The 18,328-nt window shown below is 54.3% G+C and overlaps 1 protein-coding gene across 1 annotated transcript; it reads right to left on the bottom strand.

Moving 5' to 3' along the window:
• Nucleotides 1-1,444: 1,444 nt before the first annotated feature.
• DEDD2 (death effector domain containing 2) lies at nucleotides 1,445-16,908 on the bottom strand. Its single transcript, XM_056135921.1, has 5 exons — nucleotides 16,772-16,908; nucleotides 15,787-16,152; nucleotides 14,302-14,424; nucleotides 10,067-10,207; nucleotides 1,445-2,836 (listed from the first exon to the last, which is right to left on the bottom strand). Exons 2-5 carry the CDS (start codon nucleotides 16,112-16,114, stop codon nucleotides 2,445-2,447), a joined length of 984 nt encoding a protein of 327 aa, XP_055991896.1. The 5' UTR covers nucleotides 16,115-16,152; nucleotides 16,772-16,908; the 3' UTR covers nucleotides 1,445-2,444.
• Nucleotides 16,909-18,328: the final 1,420 nt, after the last annotated feature.

Here is an 18,328-nt window from a genome sequence, read left to right as displayed (position 1 = left end):
TGAACTTGCCAGCCAATGAGGACAGAGGGCTGGGGAGGGGAGGAAGGGCTTCAGAAAGGGGCGTGGCCTGTTATGGAAGAGGTGGGCCAGTCACTAAAACTGATGGCGGCATGTGGGCTCTGGAGGTTGTACAGTAGCCAGGTTGCTGGGGGCCGGCCAATGCCTCTAGGGGAGGCGCTGAAATTCTGCCCAACAGATGAGGTTAAGGAGAGGACGCCTCAAGTCTTGAAGGTCATGAAAGCAAGCCTATTCCTGTGCCGACCTAGGGCAGACTTCCCCCAGCTGGTTGGTGGGAAGGGAGAGAGATCCTCCCTAACCTAACTGTGAGCTTTAAGAAGAGCTGTATCTGCCTCATGGGTTTTCGCCCTCAGACAATCACTTCCCGTCTCTGTGCTCATTTCCTGTGAGAAACGGAGTCCAAGGCCTGCTTCACCAGGGTAGCTAAGCATTCAGCTTATCGTGATTAGGTATCCTGCAGCCTGTCTGAGCATCTTAGCAACTAGATGGATCAGGGCTTGAATCTGGAGGCTTCTCACCTCTACTTCAGCCCTTCTCCCTGTGTGCACGGGTCCGGCACCCTGATGTGGCAGGTGCATCCCTTCCCCAAGTAGTGGCCAGCTGCTGGAAATTCCTGCCCTCTCCACCCCCAGGTCCCCAACCTTGGCATCCTTCCCTTCAGGAAGGAAAACCCCGGCTATTGTGTAAGAAGCAGGTTCCTAAGTTCCTGAACAAGGGGTGGACAAAGGGCAGTCCACCTCAACTGGAGCCACTGGGCAGCAGAACGTGTGGTCTCTGGAAGAATAACAGCACCAGTCAGAATAACAGCACCAACAGAAGGGAAGGGATTGGCTAGGGAGATCTCTCAAAAGGGACGGGAGTGCATGCCATGCATGCCTGAGGCCCCAGACTCTGAGCTTAGACAGTATGTAACTGTCCAGTCCACATTGCTATGCTGCATGTTGCTGGGAATGCCCCCACACCCCCCAACGCCCAAGATGAGCATGCAGAAGAGGCAAGGATAGGAACCTGGAGCAGGACACCAGGAGAACCTCTGGAACCTTTGGGCTGGCTTATCCTTGCAGACAGATGGTTCATCTCACCAAACTATCTGAAGGTTCTGCTCCTCCCCAGAGCACGCAGGGAACAAGCGTGTGTCCATGGGGCCAGGAGAGCATGTTTCCAGGTCAGTACCTGCTCTTTTGACAGATGGGAAAACTGAGGCCCAGAGAGGAGAGCAAGTGGAAGCAGCAGCTGGCGGGTGAGCAGTGGTCCTCCCTCCAGTCTGATTCTGGGACTGGCACCATGGCAGCTCTCTTCAGCTTCTTGCTCCAGCTTAGAGTCCTAGGGTCTGGGATGCTGCTCAGTAGTACAGTATGTGCCCTGCATGTGAAACCCAGGGTTCAATCTCCCCAATATCAGAATGAAAGTGAGTCGAGAACATTAATGCCCACTGGATGCCCCTTTCAGGGCAGTTTTATTGATATCATTTGTAAAACACCTTTCCCACAAGCCTTTGCCTCCCCTTTCTGAGAAAGCATTTGATGGCTGGTCTTGGCCCCTGGCAGAGCAAGCCTCTGTCTGATACTGCAGTGAGTCAGGTATCTGGATGCAGGTTCAGTGAGGCCTGCAACTGGCTCTAGGAAGCTGGATGGTGCAGAGAGAGGTCTGGGTGTGGACGCTGGGCAAGCCTGGCTGGCTGTCGAGATGTGTGGGCAGGTGTGCGGGCACCCCAGCTCCAGTGTCCCCGGGTGTAGCTGAAGCCCAGGTTAGGGGCAGTAAAATTAAGAGATCCTGAGTGAGAAGCCCTTAGGCCAATGAAGTGTGTGGGGCGGCCCAGGAAGAAAGGAGTGGGGAAGGGGGTATACAGGGACAATGTGTACACAAGGGGAGAGGCGGGGATATCAGGGACAGTGTGTGCACACTGGGCCTGGGAGGGACTCAGGGACAGTGTGTGCACACTGGGGGGTCAAGTACAGTGTGTGCACACTGAAGGGGGATCAAGTACAGTGTTTGCACACTTGGGGAGTCAGGGACAGTGTGTGCACATTGGGGGGTCTGGTATAGTGTATGAAACACTGGGGGTGGAGTTCAGGAACAGTGTGTATACACGGGAGGGGGGGGTCAGGGACAGTGTGTGTACACTGGGGTGGGGGGCTTTGGTGAATGAGGAGGGGGCTCTTCCCTTTGGGGATCTGCAGGTCTGAGCCCCTGGCCTCCTAAAGCTGAGGGAACACACCTGGGGGTGGGCGTGGGGGCAGACACTCTGATGGAAGTGGTTTAGACCTCAGCACCCACATCCTGTGGGAGTGGCAGCTGAGGGGCCCGGCTGGCAGGCACAGTCCTCAGCACTGCTGGAGTGGGTCCTCAGGGCAGAGATGGTCTTCCTCGTCCAGGGGAGAACGTGGCCCCAAGGCTAGGAGGGGGTTCAGTCTGCCATGCCAGGATCAGGAGGCCTCACTGGGGCGCCGGCCCCCCTCCTCCTCCATCAGCAGCAAGCGGCGCCGGCCAGCCTCATAGTCAGCCTCGTCCACACTGACCAGCAGGCGAACCGCCTCCCGGCCCACGGCCTCACGCAGGGCCTCAGTCAGGAACACACCCCGCAGGGCCTGCAGCAGGGCGCCGCTCAGGTAGTCACCCCAGAAGGCGTCCAGGTAGGAGAGCTCAGAGAACTTGATGTCACACACCACAGAGCCCAGGTCTCTGGAGCGCAGCACAGCTGTGGCCTGCCCAAACACGTCCAGCTGCCGAGCCAGTGCCTGAGGCCGCCGAGACGCCACACCCTGCTCCAAGGCGGGCCCATGCTCACAGTACTCTGCTCGAACCCGGAGTCGGATGTCTGTGGAAAAGGAGGCAAGGGTCAGTGAGGGGCCGACTCTCACAGGCAACTTGGAGGGAACAAGGGTCACACTGGCCTCCCCCTACCTCAGGCACCCACAACAGGTCCCAGTCGCTGGCCTGCGGGTTCCACTTCCTTTTCCTCCTGCTGACCACACCCAAGTGCCCTCAGCTCAATCAGGCCTGTTACCTCCTGACCTAGCCGCTATTTCCTCCCTCTGCGTGGCCCCCTTCGCCACGCCTCCTCCTGGCTGGCCCCAGGGAGGCCCCACCTGGCCCAGCCTCTGCCTCAGCTGGGGACACCCTGGCACCCCCAAGGGAGCCACGCCCTCTCTTCCTCCAGGTCCTTGTTAAAATGCCACCTCACCCTTTAAATGGCCCCCACCCCACACTCCCTATCCAGACACTCCCCACTGCACACAGGCTCAGCATCTCCACCCCGAAGGCCAGTTTTTTATTTCATTTGCTTTGGGGCCACACCCACAGAGCTCAGGATTGCTCCTTGCTCTGTGCTCGGGGATCTTTCCTTGCAATGCCTGGGGAAATCACACTGGCTCTCTGTGCATCCACTCATCTGAAGAGCCAGTGGCTCAGGAGGCGCTCCATACATTTGATAAAGGAACACTGCAGGAACCAAGGGGCTCATTCTCAGGCAATGAGAATGAATGCTGCCTCCAGTGCTGCCCTCCAAAGTCAGAGATTCACACATGGACACCGCCACACCCAAGCAAGCACCAGGCTGGCATTAGGCAGCATGCAGTGCCTTGGTTTTTGAGACCACAAAGCCTACAGCACATCAGGACACAGGACAAGAGTGAGCTGCCTTCTCCCGGTAATCGGCCACCAGCAGCACTCACTCTTCAGTCAGCCTGAGCTGAATGTCGTTGTCCTGCCCACAGGAGGTAGTTGCTCTGCCCAGAAGGCAGGAACTAGGCTGGTGTCCATCCGCCATCACCCCAGCCCATGGGCTGACTGACCACCACCAGGAAACCAGCATAGTCTCCCCACACCCACACCTGCCAGGACTGCTGCACCGCTGGACTGGATACTGGACTTGCTCCTTCTTGGAACAGGCCTTGCTGTCACTGCCCCAGCCCCAAACATAAAGATGAGGAAATAAGCAAAGAGGTGTGAAGTGAGTGGCCAAGGTCACAGTCAGGCAGTGCCTGGCAGCCTCAGGCCACTGCAGTCGATTCCAAGCCAGGAGCCTTCAGCATGTGCTGTGTGGCCTGGCCCTGCTGCCCGCTGCAAAGGACTGTGAAGAGGGCTCGGAGGGGCAAAGGCCAGTGCTCGTGCAAGGCCTCCTGGGATTTCCAGGAACACAGCCATCTCCACACTGATAGGGCAGATGCTTTACCCCAGGAAAACAGATAAACCTTTGGGCAGGGACCACAAGTGGCCCATGAGGACACAGAGCTCTGAGAGAGGAAGGGTGGGATCAGACACTCTTCACCTTTTACAGACCGAGGCAAAGAGGGGTTTCTAGCTCATTACATGATTTCTCAGCAGTTCCACCTTCTCCTTCCCCCACCCTAACTGCCAATCTTGCTCTTTCTGCATCGCTCTTTAAGGCCCAAGAAACGCTGCACAGGTCCCTCTGCATAAGGAGCCACTTAGCCCCAGGACCCCATGGCCCTAGAGTGCAGCATGCGTGCCATCAGCGGAGGCCAGGAGCAGGCCGGGAAGAGCAGCACCCGTCCAAGGCCACCAATGGCACCTACACAGACAGGCGGCAGCATCCCACAGACCTTGAGGTGAGTCCAGGCTCTGCCACTCTCTAGCTGTGGGGCCTTGGACATGTGACCTCACCTTTCTGAGCCTCAGTTTCCCCATCTGAAAAACATAAACAAGAGGGTCCCTGCTACATGGTGGGATCATGAGAATTAAATGAGGCAAAGCTCATATAGGTCTTGATCCAATAATCAGGACCGAAAGGCACCAGAAGTCAGGACTGATCTTAATACCCGCCTCTACCTCATGGTCTGGGCCCAACCCATGACCTGTCACCTGGGCTACTGAGCAACGCCTCAATGGCTCTCTTTATCCCAGCCCCATCCTCCCTGCCCTGCAGTCCACGACGAGTGCTCTTAGCTGCCCTCTTCCTCAGGAATGACCAGGCTACCACTTGTGCCCCCCATGCACAAGACCAGCTCACAAAGCCCCACATCCTCCCAGAACACCACCAACAGGGGGAAGAAAGAAGACAGGATGTGTGGGTTTATCCCTGATGACGGACACTGGGTGGCCAAAATACCCACGACGACATGAACAGCCAACCACCTGGGCCAGTAGGGAAACAGTAACCCACTGGGGAGATCTCCCAAGCTAGCCCACAGGGCCTCACAGTCTCCTATCACACCATGGCAGTGGGGGAAAGCTTCCAGCAGACCAGTCCACAGTCCATGTGGCACCCGGGGGACCCACAGTGGGTCCTATCCTAGTCTCATGTGCAGTCTCCACACTGTTTCCTAGGATGGGCATACACTGCTCGGCATGTGCCTCTGATCATCCCTGGCCACACTAGGGGCCTGAGCTACTGTCCCATTTTCCTGGGAGGAAACTGAGGCTCCCAACCTGAGTCACCTAGCTAGGAAGTGGTAGAGCTGGAATTCCCACTGAGGGGCCCTGCTTCAGACTCAGAGCCCAAGCTCGGAGCCACCTGACCTGCTTGCCTCCACTTCCGCCAATCTGCCCACCCACCAGCCAGCCCGATGTGTAAGGCCTAATTAGAGGCCATCCCCAGGGCCAGGGAAAATGACAGTGTGTGCCTGTAATTGCAGTGGCAGTGACCAGAAAGCCTCTGCAGGAAATGACACTGGCAGAGACATGCAAATTACAAGTAGGTGGAGCCAGAGAGATGGGCATACCCAGGGAGGGCATCAGATGGGCCTGGGCTGTCCCCGGGGGGAGGGCCCAGCTGCCAGGCTTAGTGAAGGGGGGCCTGGCAGGAAGTCTGGACCCCCCCATCCCCACAGGCGACCACCAGCAGCCCAGATGTTCATACCTAGCTGGAGCTTAATAATTTCAGGAATGTTTCGTTTCTTTTTTTCTCAGGGGCTTAACTGTTTCACCACTGCTCTGTTCCTCTTTCTCAGAAAACCTGCTACCCACATCTTTCTGCCACCACAGGTGGTGGCCAGCGGGGTCCCACTTTATGGCTTCCAGTGTGGGGAGAAAGAGAGGAACTTCCTCAATCAGCTGTGAGGGAAAGCATGAGCCAAGAAGATGATGGAAAGTGGGGTTCAGAGAGGTGGCCAGAGTGAGGCCGACTAGGAGAATGTTCCAAATAGAGAGGGCTCAGGGAGCAAGGTCTGGGGAGCACTGGAGGGTAAGGTGGTAGGTGGGTAGAGTGAACTTGGGGCAGAAGTGAGGGCAGGAGACAGCAGCGCTCTAGAGCTGTGGCCCAGGGCTCCCCAACAGTGCTCAGGGCCTAGGATACCTGTATGGCAGTGCTTGGCACAGCTGTGCAGCCTGACAGTTCTGTTGTCAGCACCAACAGTGCTAGAGATCTCCAAGACCATACCTGGTGATCCTAGCAGAGAGTGCAGTGCCAGGCTGAGACCCCTCCCAACCCTGACACTGTTTGCCTATATATGATGGTGCTCAGGGACCTCTCCTGGCTCAGTGCTTAGGGGTCGTTCCTGGCAATGTGCTAGGGTTCATGCTGAAGCAAACCTGGGGCTCCCTCCTCTTGCAACTTAAGAGTGAAGAGTTCACCCAGTCCCCTCAGCACAGCACCTTTGCTCTACAAACGTCTGTCCTGCATCATTTTCCTCTCAATAAAGCTTCTTCTCGCTTGCAAGTGGAGTCTGACTTGGTTTCTGGCAGCCCAGCCTAACAGAAGCCATGACCCATGGGGCAGCCCAAGGCCTCTGGGGCACACACGAACCACCCAGAACCTCCTGGTGAGGTTAGGCCTGCCACTGGACTCATGGCCTCCCTTCCCTCAGCTGGTTTCCACCTCCCCACAGGGTTTATCACCTCATCTCCTCCACAGCTGTCTGTGGACCTGGAGGGCGGGCCTGTGAGTAGCACCCCTCTCAGGCATGACCCTGAGGGTGTGCCCGCCCAGGACTCCTCCCAGGACCAGCACCCCACCCGCTCATGGTCTCAGATAGGAAGGCACATCCCAATTCCCCTGTGCAAGGTTCAGTCCCCCCACTGCTGCTACAAGGTGACACCTCCCCAGATGGGTTGGAAGGTAGAAGGGCCTCCACACCTGGGAATCGGGGTAGGGAGGCATTCCCTTTTTCAGAACCAGCTAGCCCAACCTGGCCTGGTGAGTCAGCAGTCAGACCTGTTCCAGCCCCCTAACGTCACACCCACACTTGCTTAACAACCTCCCAGCCAGGCCCTGCCCTGCAGAAGGAGACCGGAAGGCTCTGGGCACGCAGGCCTTCCTCAGGTTCCCTGATCAGCAGGCAGGGACTCACAGACTATCCTGACAGCCAGGTCACTGGGAACAATCACAGGTACGGGCCCCCACAGCCCATGGGGTTCTGACATCTGTCCCTATAGCAGCACCAGTCTCATGGGTCACTCGGGCACTGAGAAAGACAGAGGACAGGTTCCAGGGGACAGGCAAGCTCAGCAGATAACAAGCGAGCACACCAGGCACAGGGCCTCTGGCAACTAACTGACGTCCCGTTCCCAACTTCCCACCTGCAATCCCCATTCTCGACAACTGACAGGGTGCAGCTCTCAGCAGTGTCATTCAATCTGAGGAGGTGGTACCTGAGAGTGTGGGTGTGTGAGAGAGTCCACCTTGCCTGCTCCTCTCTAAGGAAAGGCGGAATATTCAGAAGGTGAGCGCCGAGCATGCACCCCACTGCTAGAGCCTCTCACTGTCTGCAGGTGCAGACTTCCTGCTTCCTCAGCCCCTGCAACCCCACCAGCAGTCACCTGGGCCTCACAACAGTAAGAACTTGAGCCCAGGGCCTTGGCATACTTTGAAATCACAACTCATCAGGTGATTTTTGAGATCAGTTCAGGGTTCCTTTAAAAACTACTACCAGGTAGTAGAGATAAGTAGACAGGGTGGTGGAGGTTAAGTGAACACTGTTAAGGAGATAGGGGTTGAAATATTCATTATATGCCTCTCACCCAAGTCAGAAAAATTTGTACTTTTATGGTGACTAAGTAAAAAAGATACATTAATTTAAAAAATAAGACACCAGAGTAATAGTACAAGCATTTGCCTCGCACGTGACCAACCTCATTCAATCCCCAGCTTCCCATATGGTCCCCCAAGCACTGCCAGGAGTAATTCCTGAGTGCAAAGCCAAGAGTAACCCCTGAGTATCGATGAGTGTGACCCCAAAAGAGCAAAAACGTAAAATTAAATTTTTTTTAAAAAAAAGGAAAGTAAAAAGAAACTGTTGCTGGGAGCTCCAGAATCCTCAGCAAGTTGGAAGGCTTGCTCTGTACGCTGGAGGGCCAGGGTTCATCCCCAGCTCCACTGCCAGGAATGACCCTGGAACACTGCCAGGTGCACACCTAAGCCCTCCTAAAAATAGTAATAAGAGAGTTATGGGAGTGGAAAGATAGTATAGTAAGGGACTTGTTCTGCATACTGCTGACCCAGGTTCAATCCCCAGTGCCACAAATCCCCTGCATCACCAAGAGTGATCCATGACCACAGAGAAGGAGTAAGTCCTAACACAACTGGGTGTGGTCAAAAAAAAAAAAAGTAGTTACTCGGTAAGAGAGTGAGCGAGCTGGTTGGGTCAGAGCTCAGACCTTTCAGACCTTGCCATCACTACGTGATCTTCTGCACCTGGCAAGAACAGCCTCCTGGTACTGAGCAGGGCGGACTTTACACAGCCAGATGTTACCCAAAAATCCAAATTAAGTAAAATCAGTTACCAGTGCAGGCCTGGAGGGGGGAGACTCAAAGTAGTATTGGAGTATATGCTCTGTGTGCTGAAGGCCCAGGTTCAATCCTCAGCACCGCATAGCACCCCAAGGACTGCAGGGAGCAACCCAGAGCACTGCTCTACATTTAGTCGTTTGAGTGTGATCCCAAAACCAAAAGTTTTTATGGGGTAAGGAGACAATTCAAGAGGTGAATGCAGGAACTGGAGCGATAGTACAGCAGGTAGGAAGTTTGCTTTGCACATTAACAATCCGGGTTCAATCCCTGGCATCCCATATAGTACCTGAGCACTGACAGGAATAATTCCTGAGTGCAGGGTGAGGAGTAACCCCTAGCATCGCCCAATTTGACCTAAAAAGCAGCCCCCGCCCCCCCCCCCCCCGCAACCTTCACCAAAAACTAAACATAGAGGTGAACTGCAGAATGTGTATATGGGGACCTAGGTTTAATCCCCAGCACCCATGATCCTGCGAGTACCACAACAGGGAACATCCCACAGCACTACTAAGAGTGCCCGCCACCAAAGAAAAATGAGTATCAGACTGCCAGTTCTCTCCAAAATAATAAAACAGGTATCAGAAGTCAGGAATGAGGTTCACAAATAAAATGTCTGCCTTACAAAAAAGAAAGCCCCGGTTCAATCCCCACAGACACAAAGACATACACACACAAACACACACACATACACACTGGATCACTTGACTCCCCAGTAAACCACTGGAACAACACGTGACCAAATGAAATCAAACACCCACGCAGACCAACCACTCACAACATCCTCTCCTCAGGCCATTTCTCTCTATCATGGCCCCCAAGGGCAGCTCCCACACCAATGTTCCTGTCCCAAGCACACTTAGCAGGTTCGAGAGCTGGAACCCTGAGAGGGAGCCTGCTCAAGTGTACTTTATGGGTCAAAGCATTTTCTCTTCTAGCAATGCTGCCAGAAATCACCATTTCTAGTTTCAATTTACAATGTGGAAACTGAGGCACGGAGGCAATCAGTCACCTGCCCAGGGTCAGACACCACAGCTAAGTACCAGTGCTAGGATGTGAATCAGACAGCTGTCATGATATCCTTGGCTTTAACTCTGTATTATTCTAAACTGCAGAAGGAAAAACTGCTGAGTAAGTAACCCCTGCAATGTTTACTAGATAATGAAATGCAACTCGGAACAGGAAGTTGTCAGGGAAGGCTTACTGGAGGAGGTAACATGACCTTCACTTATGTGTAGTAGACAGATAAACAAAATGGCAGGAGGAAGGGTAAGGCCAGCACTGTGCTGAGTGGAGGGCTGAGCGGTCTTGGGGCTGAGTCTGTCACCACAATAAAGCTCTCCCAGGGCCCCAGACACCTACCACAGGTCACTTTGCCTTCGGAGGCTGGCCTGCTCGTTTCCTGCTGTTGCTGGGGGGTAGCGGGGCTCCCTCGCCGCCGCCGCCTGGCACCACCACTGGGCCGGCCCCGACTCCGCCGCTGTCGCTTCGTTGGTGGGGAGCCTGAGAGGAGAAAGATGGGGTGCATGAGAACCAGGATGACAAACGAAGCACCAAACAGATGCCCAGGGGCCTGGACCTGGCACCAGTGGGTCCCAAGAGATCTGGGAGTGACTCCTGAGCACTGAGACAGAAGCGACCCCTGAGCTTTGCAGGGTATGGCTCATCCCACTCCACCCGACCCACATCCCCAATGGAAAGAGAGGATAGATAAACAAGGCAAAGCCCCAGGAAAGACCCTGAGTCTAGTCTCAGGCCAGAGCCCCACAAAGCCTGTCCACAGGAGGGGGTGCCCCTGTAAGGGCTGGTGAACACAGCCCAGTACACAGCTGCAGCCCCGCTGCCAAGAGTGACCCTAGAGAAACCCCAGTCCCCAGAGACAGACATGACAACAGTCTCTGGGACACTGTGTGTTTTACAACCACAGTCATTGTTTACGCCTTATTATCTCCCCACTTTTATAGTCCATAACCTGCAGATTGGAAAACAATATAGGTCAGACAAAGAGAATCCAGTAATTAGTCAGGTAAGACTGTTCAGTGAAATAAAGCAGGTCAAGATCAACGTCCACAGCAATATCCACACAACTGCAAAGGAGACGCAACACATGTGTATTTGCTATTTTGCTGGGTGCAAAGGAACATTTAGGAATGATTAGCTTTTTTGGAGGTGGGGGGGCAGAACAACAGTGTAATTAATGCCTCTAAGAAAACTCCTTTATATTCTTTAGTTTTATAGGATATAAAGGTGAGGAAGGGTGAAGGACCCATTATTGGGAAAGGCGGGGGGGTCTCCCCATATTTGGTGGGGGGGAATGGGTGCAACCCTAAGTTTGGTGCCAGGAACTGATCCCAGTGTCTCAACCTCTATCCTAGCCATCTTGTCCTAGCTTTGACTTCTGAAGCTTGCAGTTCTTCTTAAACTTTCAAAACATTAAAGAAACAAAGAAACAAGTCATAAAATCAAACAGGAACAGAAACAAATATATCTAACTGTGGACAAAATTTTGGGCAAAAACAATTGGGGTAAGTTATTTTAAGTAACTTAAAGAAACATTCTAACTAAATCCTCAAGTAGGGTGTACACTGAGGACAGGAAGAACTACAGATAAATCATTTCATTCCGTAGAAAGGACCAGCAGAGGCCTGGTGCTCTTTATTTTTATCCTAAAAGGAAACAGATACGTTCCTATCTCAATTAAGAATGAAGATTTTAATGGTAGAGAAAACAAGTCCTTATATGTTTCATTTTGAATTGAAAAATACAAATATGTACTTTTAAAATCTTTACCTTTTGGGGTTTTTTTACCAATTATTTTTGGAACTGGGATCAAACCCAGGGACTCACCTCCAGCTTCTCAAAATAAACTTTTTTAAATTAAAATTTTGGGGTTTTTTTTTTGTGGGGGAGAGGGGGATTGACTACACCTGGCAATGCTCATGAGTTACTCCTGACTCAGGAATTACTCCTGAGGTGCTGGGGTCCATGTGGGGTGCCAGGGTCAGCTGTGTGTAAGGCAAGAGACCTACCTGCTCTACTATCACTCTGGCCCCCCAAAAAATAAACATTTTCTGGTTTTGAGGGGACACACCCAGTGGTACTCACGGCTTACTCTTGGCCCTACACTCAGGGATCACTCTTGGTGGGCTTGAGGGACCATACAGAGTGCCAGGAATTGAACCCAGTTTGGCTGTGTGCAAGGCAAATGTCCTACCCTCTGTACTATCACTCCAGCTCCTGCAAAATGAACAGAGCTATAATTCTTAGTTCATTGAAAAAGTCCAGGAACTATACCCATGCAGCATCCCAACAACTGGACGGGGAAGAGCCTTGCTTCTGAAAGAAATCAGCCTCCCTGGGACTAGATACTGATACAAGGGATCAGTCACTTGTCCTGCATACAACTGACCAGGATTCAATCCCACCACCCTATCTATGGTCCCCTGAGCACTGGCAGAAATGAGCATTAAGTTCAGAGCCTGGAGTAAACTCTAAACATCACTGGGTGTGTCCCCAAAACAAAACAAAACAGGCTCCCCCCAAACAGCTGCTGCCAGGGCAGGGAGCAGGGCAAGCACACAGGAGCCCAGGCACATGAACATGATGCACCCCTGTAGTAACAATGCAGAGACATATCAAAGAGACCCAGGGTAATTTAGCCAGTGGGAAGCTCAGAAGAATACAAACTGACACCACACAGCAAAGAAACAAAAATACACATTTGCGGGGCTGGAGCGATAGCACAGTGGGTAAGGCGTTTGCCTTGCACGCGGCCAACATGGCCAACACAGGTTCGATTCCCAGTATCCCATATGGTTCCCCGAGCACCGCCAGGAGCAATTCCTGAGTGCATGAGCCAGGAGTAACCCCTGAGCATTGCCAGGTGTGACCCAAAAAGATAAAAAAGAAAAAAAATACACATTTGGGGCCAGAGCGGTAGGTAATACAGTGGGTAGGATTTTTGCCTTAAACGTGGCCGACCTGAATTTTTGATCCCCGGCATTCCACATGTTACTCCAAGCACCACCAGAGTAATTTCTGAATGCAGAGCCAGTAGTAGTCCCTGAGCATTGCTGGGTGTGACCCCCCCCCAAAAAAAAAAAAAAACAGAAAGCTCCTCCAGAAAGAAGCTCCCATTAGAGGTAGAAAAAGGAAAGAAAAAACAAGAAGGTCGCTAAGTGACAACAGAAGGAACTGAGTTTGGCAATAATGCCTACAACTGATATCTCAGGACAGTGCGATCATATAGTGGGGACAGTGCTTGCCTTGCATGTGGCCAACTGCAACTGTGGTTCAATCTCCAGCATCCCAGAGCCAGGAGTGAGCCCGAGGACCACAGGTGTGTTTCCCCCTGACCAAAAAATAGCTACAGCAGACTCCACTTAATCAAGCGAATCAAGAGGAAAACCTCACTCCCAGCCCCCTGAGCCACTTCCCAGGACTGAGAGTCAGCACAGAGCATTCTGGGAACCAATGAATACCTCAGCCCTCTCCAAACTCAAGTCCCACCTCAAACAGAAAGAAGCCAAAGCACCCCAGGAAAAACTAATCAGAACCTCCTCCCAGCAGAATGCCCAGCAACACAGTGGCACTGGGACACATGGCTGGCACAGCCACGCTGAGGACTGAAAAAGGTGGAGGCGGGGGGGGATATGAGCAGCAGCTGGGCACAGAGTAGGCCCTGGCAGGGAGGCAGGGAGACAGAGGCTGGCCCTGTGGTTCCTTTCCAAGACATGAGGACGATCGTCAGGAGAAATGAAGACTCACACTCAGGCACAGGCCGCCAAGACAAAGCTAAGTGGTCTGGGGGCTGCAAGTCATGTCAAACAGAGGTGGCAAGACCCCAGGACTGCTTGAGATAGTCATAGCAAAAGGGGTAAAATGTTCAAATGACTGGCTGTATGTAAAGGGCTGGCCATAGGGAACAGGCTGTATGTAGGGGACTGACTGTATGTAGAGGACCCTATATAGGTGACCGACTGTACGGAGGTAACGGACTGTATGGTGGGGAGTGACTGTAGGGGAGTGCTTGTATGTAAGGGACTGGCTATATGGAAGTGACCAACTATATGGAGTGTACTGACTGTAGGAGACTGTGTGGCGGACTATGTAGAGGACTGGCATGGAGATTACTAAGGAGGGAGCTCACTGCAAACAGGGAACTGACTGTATGAAGGTGTCTGTAGGTGAGTGATATAAGGGGACTGACTGTACCGAACTGACCATATATAAGGAACTGACCGTACATAGGGAACTGACAGTATAGAAAGGACTGACTGTATGTAGGGGACTGTATGTAGGTGTGAGATTTGAGCATGGGGAAGAGCAGAGCATCGGAAGGGAGTCTGCGAGAGCTATTCCATCGGAACACCACCAGAAACCCAGCCACAAGGGCCATCCGGTGAAGCGTGCCGCCCACAAGGCCATGCCAGTGAGATGAAACAGAAAACCACAAGAAACAACATGATGTGTTACATCTGGACACAAGCTTCTGTAGCAAGCATAAACACATGGCAAGACGTAGACCGAGTGCCTGGGCACCCCATTGTGCAGGCTCAAGCTGGAAGAGGAGAGGGCCCTCAGCCCCTGGAGCCCACCTGTCTCCCACTGGCCCTGCTGAGCATCCAGAGGACTGCCTGATTGGCGCCGGCGCCGACAGCTGCCCTCAGTCCTCTTTGAAGAAGAGCTGGAGGTGCCGTAGCTGTAGCGTTCAGGTGAAACTGGAGAGTGGAGAAGGAGGAAAAAAACACGTTCAGAGCTTTGCACCCCACACAGAGAAGAACACCTGCTCCACAGAGCTGGAGGGCCCAGAAACCCGCTCCCAGTCCAGAGCATGACTGGAGCCTCCCCAGCTAAAGGTCCTTGTCCCCCAGGGCACCTAACCCAGTGTACAGCAGCTCCATTAGGGTCACTGTTAACAAGGATTGTGGTCAGGAGCCTGACCATGCTGCCATGAGCCAAGGGTCTAAGCTCTCCTGAGGTCCCAAGGAGAAAATAGGCCTCTCCACAGGCTCTCCTCCAGACCCAGGTACCCCAAACTTCTGCCTGTTCTTTCTAGCCCTTCTGGTTAATTAATTCTCATGGGCTTGCCCTGGGTGGGTGGAAGAAGCTAAAGGGACTCCACACCTCCCCAAGCTAAAAGCTGCCAGCCCAAAGTCGGCCCATGCCTGCCTGGCTCCTGGACCTACAGCCCTCACAGCCCCTCACCTGTTTAGGACCACAGGAGGGCTACGAGCACAGATGTGGAGAGAACCCAGCTGGGTCTGAATCCTGGCTCCCACACTTCCTAGCTGGTTTTTCTGCAAGCTGCTAGGACCTGGCTTCTCACCTAACTCTGCCCTGGCTTCTGTCCCCCCTGCTCCAGCCACACTAGCCTCTGAAGAGGCCAAATTCAATCCTGCCGCTAGGCTAGAGAGTTTGTCTTTGCCTAGTCGGGAATTTTCTTTCCTAAGATCTTGCAATAGCGCCCATGCAGTCTCAGAAGCGACCCCTTGTCAGGAAGGTCCTGAATGGTGAGCCCTTCACTCTGAAGCACCCCCACTCCGGCTTGCTCTCTAGCCCATCACTTCAACTCTTTAGCACCCTATCGAGAAATCAAATTCCCTGTTTAGCTGCTTTACTCTTGGGTTTCCCCAGCCAGCCTAAGCTCCACAGAACACACGGGTGTCAGTCTCATCATGTCTGCATCCCCAGGGCCCAGCCCTGGGGATTCATTCAGTGCTGACATGTGACAAGCTGCTTAGCCGCTCTGAAGCCACTGTTCTCCCCCCACAGTGGGGCCTGGGATTACCGGGAGGACAGAAGGCGACAGTTCACATGAGGGGCTTAGCTCTCTGCCTGCCAAGAACAGCGGCTGCTCGATCGTTATGCCTGTGGCTGAATCCTAAAGTTCACCAGGACACCTTCAAGTCAGTCCTCCTCCCTCTGGCGTTTCTTAATGATTTCCCAAGCGGGGCAAGGGAAGCAGGATAGGGCCCTGGCTGTCTAGGGCACTGTGTTGATCTGGACACAGATTGGGGCCAACTGGGTACCAGTAAGCCCTCTCCCCCACCGGAAGTCGGTCCCCCAGCCAGCACACGTACCTGGCCGGCGCCGCTTGCGCGCCAGGTGCGGCAGCAGATCGTGGCGGGCCAGCACGCGCAGGAGCTGCCCCAGCAGCCGCGGGTTGCTCTCGTCGCACTGCCCGCGGCGCTCCAGCTCCAGCAGCAGTTCCAGGCCGCTTCGGGCGCGAGCCAGGCCGCCGGCGGCACCGGGAGCCTCGTCCAACAGGAAGGCCAGCAACTCCAGTTCACACTCGGTCAGCTGCCCGCCCACCACCTCGAACATACGGTGGAGCGACAGCATCCCGTAGTAGTCCAGGCACTCGTCCTCCTCCCAGCTCGGGGCCGGGGTCGACCCGGACTGCGCCATGACCAGGCGAGGGGGCGGAACAAGCTCGGAACCAGGACCTGGAACCCACCCGGCCGAGGACCGGGGCAGCGGTCAGCGGCGCGGGCGCCCGGGCCTCCCCGCGGCCGGAGAGGCGCCCCCGCGCCGGCCCGCCCCAATCGCCCACTCCCATACCGGCGCCCTCCGCGCCCCCCGCCCCCGGAACCGGATGGTATCGCCCGAGATCCCCTAGTAACCAGCCGGGACGCCAAACCCCGCTAGTCCTCCGACCCCTCGGGCCCTCGGGCGGCCCAAACGCTCCTCCTCAGGTGATCTGTTCCGAACATACCAGTCTCCCGACCCGACTATGTGATTCTGCCCGAACAAGCCCAGGGCCCATCCTGGGGCACCGTGCCAACTGCCCTTTGACTCGGGCAGCACCGTACCGACGTGCCCCTTGGCTCTCGGTCCAGTGGTACCGTCCGACCAGCCCCTCGGCTCCACCCAAGTGGTACCGTCTGAGGGTGACCCTCTGCCCCCTAGAAGTGGGACAGATCAAAGCAGCCCTTCGCTCTACACAGGTGGTACTGTCCGAACCCGACCTCCTCGCGCTGTACGGGCGGTACCGCCTGGTCCCCCGCAGTCAAGCGGTCCCAGCGACCCTCTACCGGTCACCTTTAGGCCGCCCTGGAGCCTTACCGGATCCCGGCGTCCGAGGACTCCTGGGCGACGGCCGCAGCCACTTGTTTTGGATCTTCTGGCACCTTCTCTATTATTACGCCTGCGTCACCTCGCCCCTCCTCCTTCCCCCAACTCGCGCAGGTGCGACCGCCACGCCCCTCACGCGCACGCGCAGAAGCGGCCTCTAAGCCCCGCCCCTCTGGGCCTCCCGGGACCGCCCCCAACCGTAGCGTCTCGCCGGGCCGTGCGGCGCCTGCGCAGAACTTGTGCGACGCAGCGTCTGGGCTGGAACTGGTCCTCCGCTGCCGGGTTACCGCTTCCTGTCCGTGACGCAAGTGCGACCGCGTCCTTGTTGCCCAATGTCACGGCCTGTTGGGACTATTCATTTTATAAGTTACAGCACCCTCCTTGTCACAACTTAGATGCTCACAATACTCTTTGGCTGCCCATACCAATGGCTCCAACTAGCACCCGGTATGATCGTGACTCCGTTAAACTCCCACTTCCTTTTATTTTTTATTGCATTTTGAGCCACACTCGGCTGTGCTCGTGGGATTGAACTGGAACCTACGCTGTGTACAAAGCACTTTACCCACTATAGCCTCGCTCTTCCCCTACCCCTTCCCTTTAATGGCATCCAGGAAACTATCCCAGCCGCACCATCTCAATGATCCAGACCGTCCCCTGCCCCAACTTACTGCCTCACCTCAAAGAACCCTCACCTACGTTGGGAACTGCTACCTCCTTCCTAATTGGAATAGGCTCTTTCATCTCAACTGCGCTTCTCCTAGCATTCAATTTGTTCAGAGGCCATTTCAGTTGACACTACCCTGTCCTCCACAGTAGCACACTTAGAACCTGCAGCAGAGAATTTCAGTGTGTTGAAAGTGGTAGATTCTCTATTAAAAGAATTTTGAGGGCGAGAGAGATACTATATAGCATATAAGGTGCTTGTTTTACACAAGGCCAACCTGGGTTGTATCTGTGGCATCCCTTATGGTACCCTGAACATCGCCATGAGTAACTAGTGAGTGCAGAGCCAGAGTAAGCCTGAGCATTGTCAGGTGTGGCCCAAAAACAAAAAATAAAGCAACAACAAAAAAAGAATATTTGAGGCTGTGGTTTCCCGGAGTCCTTCCTTGCAAGACTTGGGTGTAGTCCGCACCGCCTCCGCCCCCTACTTAAATGAATCTGCACGTGTCCAGATACAAGTCTCCTTCCCAGACCGGTTCTCGCCCCCGGATTTATATATCCCTGGGGTAGGGAGAGGCCAGGGTCCTGCTTGGAACTTGTTCAGCAGCAATGTTAGTGCAGCAGTAGCCTCAGAAGAGTCTCTTCCTCTTTCTAGGCCTGTTTCCCCACCCGTGAAACAGATGACAATCATCTGATGAATAGTTTCAGCAGGTCAGGACGTGGGACAACAGGGACGCGGCTGTCTGAGTCACGAGCCGAAGCAATTTAGCAACCAGCTATCAGACTGAAACCTGGTGCCGGGGGGAGAAACACTGTTGAGTACCCAGTAAATGAATATCACTAAGTCAATAGAAAAGCAGGAGAGAGAAAGCAAGTTGACAA

Source organism: Sorex fumeus, unplaced genomic scaffold (genome assembly GCF_029834395.1).
Source record: "Sorex fumeus unplaced genomic scaffold, SorFum_2.1 ptg000122l, whole genome shotgun sequence".
Taxonomy (NCBI): Eukaryota; Metazoa; Chordata; class Mammalia; order Eulipotyphla; family Soricidae; genus Sorex; species Sorex fumeus.
The sequence above is the reverse complement of the archived record's forward strand: the minus strand, read 5'-3'. Positions and strand labels throughout refer to the sequence as shown.